Source organism: Elephas maximus, chromosome 23 (genome assembly GCF_024166365.1).
Source record: "Elephas maximus indicus isolate mEleMax1 chromosome 23, mEleMax1 primary haplotype, whole genome shotgun sequence".
NCBI classification, from domain to species: Eukaryota; Metazoa; Chordata; class Mammalia; order Proboscidea; family Elephantidae; genus Elephas; species Elephas maximus.
The window spans coordinates 55,314,469-55,328,209 of NC_064841.1; the positions used below are offsets into that span (position 1 = coordinate 55,314,469).

General features: G+C 40.2%; 1 protein-coding gene across 2 annotated transcripts in view; it reads right to left on the reverse strand.

Annotated features, from left to right (window-relative positions):
• Positions 1-720: 720 nt before the first annotated feature.
• Positions 721-13,741, reverse strand: part of MIPEP (mitochondrial intermediate peptidase) — a 228,736-nt gene continuing 215,715 nt past the window's right edge. For both annotated transcript variants that reach the window (XM_049867153.1, XM_049867154.1), the window contains one exon: positions 721-978. In XM_049867153.1, the coding sequence (XP_049723110.1) occupies positions 881-978 (98 nt within the window). In that variant the 3' untranslated portion in view covers positions 721-880. The remainder of the gene's footprint in view (positions 979-13,741) is intronic.

A 13,741-nucleotide genomic window follows, 5' to 3' on the forward strand; every position in this document is an offset into this window, starting at 1 on the left:
TTGAATTCCCAGGGGAATTACTGATCAAAAGGGGGGAATGAGAGACAGCATTCCAAAACAAGCATTTGACATGACTGAAATCTAACTGACTTGTGAGCCAGACTCACTCCATCTCATCTAACCTTAAGTTTAGATGTCATATAAGTTCTTAAATGCAGTTTCTGCCATATAACACTGCTTCCCTCCAGTAAATTTCCACTGTGCCCTTTGACCTAGAAATAAGTAGCTCTATAGAAAATGTGGTTTTGCTTGCCCAATTCTAGGAAGATGTGTTTGTGGTTAGAAATGGCCAATTGTTAAGAGAAGATACTTTTTTTTTTTTTTTTTTTTTTACCATGTTCTAAGAAACACCCAGCTACGCTTTGCTTACCTAGTTACCCTGGTTACCTCTTTGTAAGTATCAGCTAATCAAATGCTTGTTCAATTGTTACTGACTTCTTCTACAGTTTTTGCATTTATAAACATTCGTAAATGACCAGCTCCTGGGAGCACTGTGTTAAGACCTTCTTAACTCTTTGCCTCCCCAATTTGTAAATTGTCTTTTTATTTCCCAATAAAATTCTTTGCTTTTACCTTAAGCAGGCTCAATGATTCTTGCTCTTTCACAGTAGGAAGTATGTGCCCACACTCTACATGTAACAACTCCATGCTCAAGTGTAGTTTTTACTAACTCACTCAGTAGATTTCCAGATGTTCACAAATTTGCCAAAAGCCAGCATAATCAAAACAAATTATTTATTCCAAGTTCTATCAGTTTAGGGTTTTTCAGAAGTTATTACAGAAGTGAATACTGAAATCAGAAAAAGTTTTCATAGCTGTAGCATTTATAACAAAGTTGGTATCTACATGACCTTGATTTAAAATACTCAGAGTGTTTCCGTTATTCAGAATCCATGAAGAATGTTTCAAAGTCCAGATCCAAGTCAGAAACGAGGGCACTTACAAAGTCATCGATGGAAGGGCACTTCTGAAGCATACCTGCAAGCAAAGAGAGGTCAGCCAGCACACTCCCTGGTAGACAGCAAAGAAGGGCAGAGAGACAAGTCAAATGTACACATGAGGGAACCATTCTGGCTTTGTCAAACAAGAGCTTGGTTCTATAACCTATGAAAACATTTCATAAAGTCATAGACAGTGTGTGGGCCCTGAAGCTAATTATGATTATAATGTATTTTTACTATGTAATGAACACTTAGCTCTGAAAAGTTAGGCTTAAATATGATTTAATTTTTGCAGATATTACTATACACTTCGAGAGACTTTAGAAGACTGAATTTTTTAGCTATCTTTGGGGATGGATCACAATTTTTAGACATATAACTTTTTTAAATCAAGTTTTATTACCAAGTTCTATACACTTCAGTAAGTCAGATGTCAATTCCTTTGCAGAAATCTTATACCAGAATCAAGTTATTTGCATTCCTCCAGGTTTTCCTGTATTGGAGAACTCCTGGCTTTGCAACTTACTAGTTCTGTAATGTGGAAGTTACCTGAAATCCCTGGGAACGAAATTTACTTAACTAATAGATAAGTTTAATAGATAAGTTTGCTGTAAAGATGAAACAAGAAAGCACAGAAAGCAATGAGGCACAGTGTCTAGCATATATTAAGAGTTAAATAAAAAGGTAAATTTAATTATCTACAGATTGGAGCAATCTATGTGTTGCCTCAACTGATAAAAAAAAAAAAAATTTTTTTTTTTTTTTTTTTTTTTTTACTGATAAGCCTGGTGGCGTAGTGGTTAAGAGCTATGGCTGCTAACCAAAAAGTCACCAGTTCAAATTCACCAGGCACTCCTTGGAAACCCTACGGGGCAGTTCTACTCTGTCCTACAGGGTCGCTATGAGTCAAAATCGACTCGATGGCAGTGGGTTTCTTTTTTTTTACTGATAACTCAAAGAAGCCCTGGTGGCACAATAGTTAAGTGCTGGGCAGCTAACTGAAAGGTCCGTGGTTCAAACCCACCAGCAGCTCTGCAGGAGAAAACACCTCGTGGTCTGCTCCCATAAAGACTGCAGCCTAGGAAACCTGATGGGGCAGCTCTACTCTGTCCTATAGGGTAGCTATGAGTTGGAATCAACTCTGCAGCACACAGCAACAATGATAACTCAAGAATTGAACATGGCTCTGTACATATTGGCATTTAATTTTGGGAAAGGATCCCATAAAACTCCTTCCAACACTGAGACATTAAGAGATTCCCAAGTCCTCTATCCTCCTATAAATCTTCAATGCAATTCAGTGAGCACAGATGGAGTATTTGCTGTGTGTAGGATCAGGCCAGGTGATAAGCACACAGAAGACAGGCTAATCACTATGAGGGTGAGGAGGACACAACCAGAAAAGTGTACTGGATTGAACTGAGTACCCATATGGGGGAAAAATAACCTTGACCATGACACCTTCTACCACACATAAAAAGTAATTTGAGATGGATCACAAACCTAATTGTAAAAGCTAAAAGTATAAAGTGTCTAAAAGAAGACACAATCTTTTTTTATTTTAAGGTAGGCAAAGGTTTCTTAGACCACAGAAAACAATAACCATAAAAGAAAAAAAATGATAAATTAGATTTTATCAAAATTAAAAACATCCACTCTTTACAAGACACTATTAAGAAAATGAATAGGTAAAAAACAGAGGGGGAAAAAATATTCACACAACATATATCTGATATAAAACTGGTATCCAGGACATAAAAAGAACTCTTTCAACTCATCATTAGAGGATAAAAATAAAAAAAAGTTAATGGACAAAAAATTTGAGCAGACTGTTCACGAAAGAAGATATCCAAATAAACACACGCAACTAATAAGCACTGTGAAGATATTCAACATTATCAATCATCAGGAAGATGAAAGTTAAAATCAAACGAAATACCATCGTACATTCACCAGACTGACAACACCAAATGTTGGGAAGGCTGTGCACAATATGAATTGTCATATATTTGTGATGACAGGGTAAAATGATACAACCACTTAGGAAAAAAAAGTCTAGTAGTTTCTTATAAAACTAAACACACACATACACATCTATCCTTTGACACATCAATTTCACCCCTAGGTATTTATTCAAGAGATATGAAAGCATACATCCACAAAAAAAGACCTGTACAAAACGCCTTCTTCCCTAGTAATCCCCAAATGGAAACAGCCCAAGTTTCCACCAACAGGATATTCATATAATGAATACAAGAGTATATTCATATAATGGAATACTAATTAGTGATAGAAAGGAAGGAACTACTGATTAATGCAACAACATAGAACCAAAACCCTAGCCTGTTGCCGTTGAGTCAATTCCGACACGTGGTGACCCTACAGGATGGAGTAGAACTGCCCCACAGGGTTCCCAAGGAGCAGCTGGTAGATTCAAACTGCTGACCTTTTGGTTAGCAGCCACGTTCTTAACCACTATGCGCTAGGGCTCCAAAAACATTAGCCAGAATGAAAAAGGCCTTACACAAAGGAGTACACACTGATTTCATTTATATGAAGCTCTAAAAGGGACAAGACTAATCTATGGAGAAAATAATTGCAATAATGGCTATGTATGGGATTAGAGATGGGACATGACTGAGAAGGGGCGTGAAAGAACTTTCTGGTGTGATGGTAAAGCTCTATATTCACAGTGATTTTCGCTACAAAGGAGTATACATGTGACAAAATTCATCAGATAGTACATTTAAGATGTGTGCATTTCACTGTATCTAAATTTCACCTTAAATATAAATAAATATCAGACTCTAGTTATTGATATGTATGCTATAGTATTTAGGGGCAAAGTATACTGAAGTCTGTACCTTACTTTGAAATATGTCAAAATACATGATGGATTGATGGGTAGATGGAAAGATGGAAGATGGAGATGTGATAAAACAAAACAAAACAAAAACCCATTGCCACAGAGTTAATTCCAACTCATAGCAACCCTAAAGGGCACGGTAGAACTGATCCATAGGGTTTCCAAGCAGCAGCTGATAGATTCAAACTGCCGACCTTTTGGTTAGTAGCCAAGCTCTTAACTGCTGTGCCGCTAGGGCAAAGTGTTAACTGTACAATCTAAATAGCAAGCATATGAATGTTCACTGCACTGTTCATTCAACTTTTCTGAAGGTTAGAAATTTTTCAACATAAAATGCTTGGGAGGGCAGAGGGAGAAAGTAAATCCCATGGAGAGATTTAGAAAGCTTTGTGGAGGAGATGGGATTGGAATAGAAACTTAAAAGACGGGTAGGATTTATGTCCAAATAAGGGCCTTTTGGGTGGAGGGGACAACCTAAGAAAGGCACAGAGGTGAGAAACTGAAAATCGTATGTACCCCATTAGCAGGGCTAGACTAAGGGTGGAGGAGACTCTGGGAGAACAGCAATTGAGAAGACTCTGAGCAACAAGAACAGGAAGGATGAGCTGAGATGGGCACACAGGAAGAGCAGGTTTGTCAACTTTAAGGGCCAAAGGGATGGTCTGCACACAGATGTCCAGGCCTCAATGGAAGGGGGGCAGAGCTGGAAGCCTAAATGTGGCAGTCATTCACACAAGGCGGAGCACAGTGTGATGTTAAAATAGTCTATCCCAACATGGTGGATGTCAAAACAGTATATCCCAACAGAGGCTTTCAAGCCACTAACTAGACCTGGGGTAGTTAAGAGCAATAAGAATGTTGTAATAAAGAATGTTGTAATATTTTCAACTGCAGACCAAAATATTTCCAACCGTATTCAAATTCAAATTCTAATATCTCCATCTTAGGAAACACCTGGAAAATAAGGAACAGTTACTGGAAGAGAATTTCATTGGTATGTCTTCATTTTCGAAACTAAAACTAAAAACACTATTTTTTAAACAGTAAAATAATCTCTACGGATGAGAGAAGGCCTCTCCTCTGGTCCAGCTGTGTCACTGATGACAGAAATGTTGGGTCTTTGATGAGCGCTAAAGGTGCACATTTCACACTGTACCTTCAAGTAACCTAAGTCAGGTACCATGGACTCAATACAGAGAATATTTTGTAGGAAAAACATTTAAACACGGCTTTCAATGGAAGGTATGAACCTATTTCAGCGTTTTCTTCCTTTTATTATTTGAAACATGTCTACAATTAAGTGACTGGTCATTTATAATACAATGACTAGAACTGTCAGAAGGTGAAACCCATGTATTCAGAGCCAACCTATGCAGCTATGTGCGGCTCCTGCTCCTTTGAAGTGGCTCACTTTCATTCAATAGACTGCCAGTATAAATATGACCGTCTCAAACCTTCTCGACAGTTAACACCAGCCCACACAGATCCTTCTCCAGTTTCTCCTCCTACACCCTTCTTGCACGTCCGAGAATGGGAACCATGGGAACCATGGCAATAAGAGGAAAAAAAAAAAACATATATATATACACACGTACATATATGCATTGCATTTTTAAATAAAAAATGGTCAGAGCTAAATAGCTTGTTTGTTAATTTTGTGTGTCATGTGATTGCTAAAGATGAAGGCTCAGAAGGAGGAAAATAGGACCCTAAGGGATAAGGTACAGTTACACGGGGCAAGAATTCTCGTGGTACGTTGTTACAGTATCCTCACTTTAATTAAAGTGTTTTGCAAGTGTCAATATGAACTAACCTCTATTCGGGGAATTAAAAGAAAAACCCAGTGTTTTCAAACAGTTTCACAAATAAGAAAACTTAAGTTAGCTTTTATATATGTGTACAGTCAAAAAAAAAAAAATTCCAAAAACTTTGATTTTTTAAAGCTGACTTCGGATCTTCATTTTAACAGGGTGACAATTAGGCTTGTAATTCCTTAGGAGCCTCTGGGAACAAGGTTGGAGCTGTTAAATCCGTAAGTGGGTGGGACTTACATAGATACTTCATCGTGGAAATCATCTAAAATTGGGTGGGGGGGGGATGGATGGATGGATTTAGTCAAAAGAATGAAAAGAAAGGAACAACTTTACAACTGAAAAGAGCAAAGTGTCAATGGCAATATAAGAGACAAAATTGCGTTAGTTCACATATTAGTTCACAAAAAGGAAAATGGGCAGTTGAGTTTTACCCACTTGTCCTACTCAGAGGGATAGAGAATATACAACGAGTAGTTGAAGAATGATGCCTTTTTTAATTCCCTCATTTTTACCAGAGAGGCAAATAGGCAAATAAAAGATGGTACAAGCCAGAACATTTTTCATCTCAATTGCTCTGCACAAACTAGCATGTTTCATAACCTTGAAGCACTAGGGCAATTTTTCCAGGCCTGACTAAAATAAATTATGATATCCAAAGGATGCCAAGATGGACTCTGTAAGCAGGAGGGTCTCCACGTGGTACTGTGCGCCATCGTCTCTGCTGGCTGCTGACACAGAGTTGGACACAAGTGAAGACGGAGATGCCATGTGTGAAGACCTGACCCACAGACCATGATCTAGAAAGTGCTTACCAGAGAGACCGAGGTCAAGAGCGACAACGGAATGGTAACGAGAGCTATTTGTTGAGCAGGTACTATGTACTATGTGCCAGAGATTGTGCTAAGTGTATAACTCCCTTGATCATAAAACAAACCTGGGAGGAGCCTATCTGACAAAAAAGAAAACTGAGGCAAAAGCAGAGCCCATGACTCTTAAATGATGGTGCAAGCTTTGAAGCCTGGCAGTCTGCTCCCAGAGCCCATGCTCTCAAAGCACTGTATTACCTCATGTCCTATAATTTTGTAAAATAATGTACATTCTAAAAATGTCTATACTTCATTATCAGATCCTTAATGTGACAAAACACAAACGTGTGGAGAAATCCTGAAAAAGAAAGTCTCATTGCTTCCTAACGCCACCCATGTCCACATGTACCAAATGCATTAGTCATGCCCTGTATTCTGGCAATTTGTACCTTACATGCAGGTACAACTATGCAATGCTCACTCTAACTGGTGATGAGGACAAAGACGCTGGGCACAGTCTCTGCTGGGTGGCAGTGAGCTGGTTTTGAAAAGTGTGATAGGGACACACACTGTCGTGTGTGACAAAGAGCCACTTTTCAGCAGGGCACAGTCTCAGTCATGCCAGCCAGGTGGCTGCTAGAGCTCTTCCGTAGGCTTCACACTGGGAGACAGTGCCTCATAGCTTTGCACTTTGGGGTGTCTTCTGGGTGGCCTCCAGGTATCTGTGGTTGCCCTTGCAAACAGAAGCCCTTGGTCCTTACAGGGCTCCTAAATCTGCATATTTCTATGTTTTTACCAAGAAAAGTTCTTCCCGTCTCAGGATGTGTCCAGTACATCATAAAGCAGCAAGTGTTTCGTGACTTCAGAGCTCACACCCTGTTATTTTGTAAAATATAATATCTAACCAGACCGTCCTTTAAACAGCAATGTCCTCATGGCAGGAACTTTTTAATCCCGAGTGCCCTTTTGGATGTACAATTAATACAAAGACTTGAAAACACCCTAAACCAACCTCACACAGCAGAGAAGAAATCTTGTTCTGGTCTCCCTTCCTCAGTGCCCGGGTGAGATGGCTCATGTATCATTTAGTGTAGGGAGCACAGGAGATTACCTAGGCAGCACTGGGGATTACCGAGGCAGCTAAAAACCATCACAAGTATTTGAACCTTGGAAGAGAAGTGAAACAGTTACATCTCCTCTGTGAGTCTATTTCAAATATTGCTTAACACCAACCGAGGGTGCCCCCAAAATAAATTGTGATTGTGTTTGATCAGTGCAGATCAAAGTTTTAATAGTGAAAGGCAAAGAGGAATGGAGTAAGTATAAAGAGAGCTTTTGTAAGGGTTTTCCATTTCCTTCATTTATTCTCTCCATCTGTACCTGAATGCCTAATGTGGACTTAGGGCAGACGAAAAAAATCACGTTATGTATCAGGAAGGTGCTAGATGTAAAAGCCGCTGAGAATCTGTCTTACAGAAATGTATTATCTAGAGGTTTTTAAAGTGTGGTTCCCACACTAGTATCACTGAGGAACACGTTAAAATCAAATTCCTTGTTCCTGCCTCAGGTTCTCAGAATCAGAAAATCTGGGAGTGGGATCAGTCATCTGTCTTCACACTAATGTGTGAGAACCACTAATCAGCTGGGCCTGAGGAAACCAATTAAACCAGAAAATGAGCTATCGTTTCTCCAGCCACAATTTAGGAAGTGCTATGGGCTTCAAAGGGCGCTCCCACCTGCCCAGTGCCCAACGAGGCTCAGGCGAAGTGCTCTCCCTGGCATCTGAGTCTTGAGCAGAAACAATAGGAGGCCTGAAGGTGGTTGGAGCAGATTCATGCTGGCACCAGGCTCCTGAGATCACACATCAGAGCTCCTTTTATTCCTGCCTCTTCTGAACTGTTTCTAATTCTCTTTTCCACTTTGTGACCTCTTCCATATCATTGGTTCTAGTTCTTTAAAGAAGATTCCCAATTGACAAAAAGATCAGCTCACAAGTTATTAAAGGGAACTTGATATTTGGGGGATACTGATATCTTCGTTTGACTAAGGGGTGTGATGAGGGGATAGGAAAGAGAATGGTAGGAGGCACAGGGTGGGGGGCTGTCTCCATCGTTTGTGGGTTCTTGCGAAATGGGTTCTTTCCTTTGGAGTCAGGGAAGGAAGCATCCTTGTGCGTTTTCAACTGTGCAATGCAAGCAGCATGGACTGGGTGCTTTTCCTAGGCTGCCAAGAGAAATGAGGCCTGGCTCTCCATATTTGGGGGTAGGTGAATGTAGTCCTGGCTCCCCTCAGAACTGGCCGGACCTTCAGAGGCCAAGATGGCCAAGGACAAATATCTTTTCAGTTCTTTTAAAACCAGTGCTAAAAGCTAGTCATACCCTTACATTTCAAACACAGCACTGGTACTTGGTTGAAATTAGTTAAATCAGCCAGGTTTATATTGAAGGCCCACAGATAGCAATTTATTTAGGGAACAGTGTGGTGAACCAGCAAAGACCTCAGCTCCAAAAAAGGAGCCGTCGTAGGGATCCCCACCCAGATGACAGCTCACCTATGAAAACGCAACAGAGTAACTACCACGCATTCCAGAAACAGCCCCTGGGGCACTTTCAGGTGAGAATTTTGGGCTGAATGGAACATTATCTGGTTCAGCATATTACTGAAAACTCCAGTCTAAAGCTTCTCTTTAGACTACAGAAAGGCTTTCGTTTGAAGGCTTGTCAAGGAACTACTGATAAATTCAACAACACAGAACCAAAAACCTAACCCTAAACCTCAGACAACTTTAACTTCCTGAAGCCTCATTTCTGCTGGAAGCAATCTGAGTACAAGTAAAATGCTAGAGTTGTATAAAAATTCCTTGATGTTCGTAAAATTGGCAAAATAACATCTCCTTTGCTAGACCGTTGTGAGGGTTACGTAAGATGGTGCACTCAGCACACACCCGGCTCAGGAACTGGTAACACTAACAATCAGACCCAAAGGTTTATAAAAGCCTATTTCCCAGGTCAAGAATTGAAGGGTGAGGCTGCTCATTATTTTTGCACAAAGTGAACTCCAAAACATTGAGCCGTGATTAAGTAGTTGAGATTTTATCATAAAACTTGCAACCAGAGGCTAATTATCCAGTTAATGAATGATCACGTACTTTACTTTTTTCTACACTTTGCCTTCTGCTTCTTATCAGAGTTGTTTATTTAATACAGGAAACCAACAGAAGATGTAACTAAAACCAATCCATATTTCTATCTGTCGGCAGCTGCGATAAGAGGTGCATCCAGAAGAGATCAAAACTAGTAAGATAAAGCCTTTGATCCTTGAGATGTTTGGTTGTCTGTGTGATTCCTGTTCTCCGTTACCAGCAGTCATCTAGATATACTGAAAAGCAGATTATCTATACGGAAATTTGGGAAGAGTAAAAGGAGTTTCTGAGTATTTCCATTTCTAAAAACCCACCATAATATTTAACGGCTATTTTTACTGTTGCAAAGATAGACACACACACAGCATTTGCCAGTTCAACATTTTTCACATCTACAATTTAGTGATATCAATTACATTGACCATGCTGTGAAACCACCACCCATAATTGTTGTTAATGGCGATTTTCTATGCTGAAATAATTCCATGTGCCAAACTCAGCCCAGGCTGCTTGAGAATTGTAGCTACAAAGGCTGGCCGGGCAGTTTGAGAACTCTTCAGTGGGTTTTATGAGATGAGAACTCTCGTTCCAGGTCTGTCTCTCCCAAGCCTGGGGCAAATGTATGGCTCACCCCTGACTTTGAAGTTTTTCTCTGCTACAAGGCTGCGGTTGCCCACACCTCTTTCTAAAGGTGGATTCCTACTATCTACAATCAGTTCCTGAGAAAACCAGAATATCAGCCAGAAAGTGAAATTCCTTTCCTCCTTTGAACTTAAAAAAACTCGATGGCTCCCTAGGCTGGGTGCTTATCCCTGGTGTTCAGACCTCGGTTTATCTTCGTGGAGGTACTGACTGCACCCACGTGGAGGCTCTGGACTTCTTGCCAGAGAGCTGATCCAGCACACTGATCTTCACATATGTGCTCTGTTTACAAACTGGTTTGTTTTAATTTCATTGTCAGATTTAAAGGTTCCTATTTACATTTCTTGGTTACAAAACATTTTGCCTTTTGAAGCTCAATGTCTTCCTTAAACAAACACACCCACACATTAAACACATACACACCCTCTTAAAAAAGTCAGTGCATTTACAAAAGGGAGGTCTTAGCCCTGAGAACGCAGGTGTGCCCTTCTATTTCTTTCTTCCAAAAAGCTCTCAGCTATTTCGGAGGCTAAACTGAGTAAATATCTAAATAAGCCAAAGATTAGGGATTTCATTTACTTGGCTATTATTCTGGGTTGCCATTTACCTCTATTATTGAAACTATGTTGTAATCTTAGAGTCACTAAATTCTAAGTCTAATTCCACGACACGCTTTTCTCATATATTCTCGTTTTGCTGTGCAAGTTAAGGTTTTCGCTAGCGAGTATGTTGCAAAGAACCTAAACCTGCTATACCTGCGTTTACTCATGCACTCTCAGTCAACACATCTTATTTGTCATAAAACCGTTTTGCTATGCCACCTTTCAGACTGGCCCCCACAGTATCTCACTCTGAGAACATTACAGCTTCTTTGAGCATCAGTATTTATGACAAGGCAACTCAGTTGCCAAGAATTATAGTAGAGCAAGGGGAAAAAGAGTGGAATACACACGCAACTGTTTCCAAAGCAAAAGCTTCCTGTTATAACCTGAAAAAGAAGCTTAAGGAATTACCAGTCCACCCAAGATAAGTCAGAGTGCCTGAATCTGAATCCTAGTTCCACCATTTGTGGAAATAATCCTTGTTCCACAACCTTGTGCAAGTAGACGACTTCACCACTCCTTGGACTATTTAGAGAATTAAATGAGAATATGTGCTTAGTATAGTACTTGACAGGCTGAAAACACTGGACAAATGTTTTTGTGTGGTAGTTGTTCTCATTATTACTACTGTTATTCAACTAGAAAAATGTAAAAGCAGTAGAAATGAGTCTTCCTAATTGCAGTATTGGCATAAAGCCCCTATCCTGAAGTGAAAGGCATGTGCGTGGAAAGGAAGCCGAAGGTGGGTGTACTGTTGAAATTTCAATTATTTTGAGCGTGTGATTTTAGATTTCAAGAAATGTCTAAAGTTTTGTTTTGTTTAAACTGCTTGAGAGGGTGGAGTGTAGCCTTACTCCTGGCCCTACAGCTTAGTCAAAACTAAACAGACATTTAGTACTGTCGGGAAAGAGATTTAAAAACTAAACATGTCTTACTTGACATACCCTAACTTATCAAGAAAAGCAACTTGATAATGTTATTCAGAATCTTGAGATGTGAAAACTTCGAGATTAAGGAGGGATTATTCTATAAATAAAAAACCTTTAAAGTAAAAATGAACTAAACCAAACTCACTGCCGTCGAGTCGATTCCGACTCATAGTGACCCTACAGGACAGAGCAGAACTGCCCCATAGAGTTTCCAAGGAGCACCTGGTGGATCTGAACTGCCAACCTCTTGGTTAACAGCCACAGCACTTAACCACTACACCACCAGTGTCCCCCCCGCCAAAAAATGAACTATTAAGTAAAAAAAGAAATTAGGTTTAGGTATGATAATTCCTTGATCTAGTTTCACTATTAATATTATATCAGAGTCAAAAGGAAAAAGTTTCTTTTGGAAGAGATAGTTGGAAAGGCCTAAATAAACACCAGAAGGTATCTTGTAAACAAGCTTTCAGGAAATGACCCAGTTAAACCAAGAGAAATTTCCTTGTCGCTATGCTCCATGGCAACATATCAAACAAGAGTTGGTTAGCAAGTGCCAATCTCAATTCATCAACCCAAATCTGCTCTCTCTACTTTTATTCTTATTTTTTATTTTACAGTCATTGGTATGCCTTCTAAATGTAACTCATCAGTGCATCCCTAACATCAGGCCTGTCTGAGGCGCTCCTGGCTCCTAATTTCCTCAGCCCTTGAAGCTCAATGCCCCAGGGAGGTCAAAGGAAAGCTTAGAAGCTAGATCAAGAGCTTTGGAGGAATGACATCTGTTTTTAACCCATTGCCAGCAGCACACACTGGTAGCCACATGTTAAGAATACCATCTGTAAGTAACCATCTTTAAAGAAGCTGCTTCCATTACTCAATCAAAAGAGGCTGAGAAAATATTACCTAAATTGTTTTTAGTCTAAAAATGGAATCTACAGTATATTTCTTAGAGTATGTCTATTAAGAAGATATTTACTTGGGGGGAAAAAAAGAGCTCTCAGACCTCAAATAAAGTCAAACTCCAGAGACATTATCTTAAACGGGGACACAAACGAAGGAGGGCTACATTAAGTTCACACAGCAAGTAGGAAACTTGCTGTAATTAATGGTCTTTCATTCACAGAGGGGTCAAGATGAAGTGGGTGCCACAGGGTTTTGAAAGGAGCCTGACTTGAGTTGAATTTTAAGTATGTTTTTATTTAATAGCTTTGCAACACTGGCCAATTTCTTAACTTCTCTGGGCCTTAATTTCCATATATATGAAATGGGGATGATACACACCACCTACCAGCACGGTGTTAAGGGGACTGAAGATACTGTCCCTTCAAGCCTCCAGGGCATACCTGTATGTCACGATCCCTCGACCCCTCCTTCACGATGAATCTCCTTCTGAGGTGCTGTGCACAACAGTGTTCTTGGAGATCATTCCGCAGGAACTTCCAAGGTAGGACTCCCTGACGGATGCACGTGGTTTAGTAAGAGGTGCGGGCTCTGACCCAGACACAAGTCAAGTGGGATCAGGTCGCAACGGCCCTTCTGTCTACCAGGGCCCTCTACCTACCCCTTCTATCCAGTTGCTTTACAATCAATACTCACTCATCCAGTGGGCAGAATCTGAGGCACTGTACTGAAATGAAATGTGCCTAAAATAGACATAATTTAGTGCAGGGGTGATAGAGGTTAAGAGTTAAATTTTTCCTGTTTAAAGTGCCCAGAGTCTGTTGGCTAGCAAGAATTGTTGTTGTTGTTGTTAGGTGCCGTTGAGTCAGTTCTGACTCATAGCAACCCTATGCACAACAGAAGGAAACACTGCAGAGTCCTGCGCCATCTTCACAATTGTTGTTATGCTTGAGCTCACTGTTGCAGCCACTATGTCAATCCATCTTGTCAAGGTCCTTCCTCTTACAAGCATGATATCCTTTTCCAGTGACTGATCCCTCCTGATAACATGTCCAAAGTATGTGAGACGCAGTATTACTATCCTTGCTTCCAAGGAGCA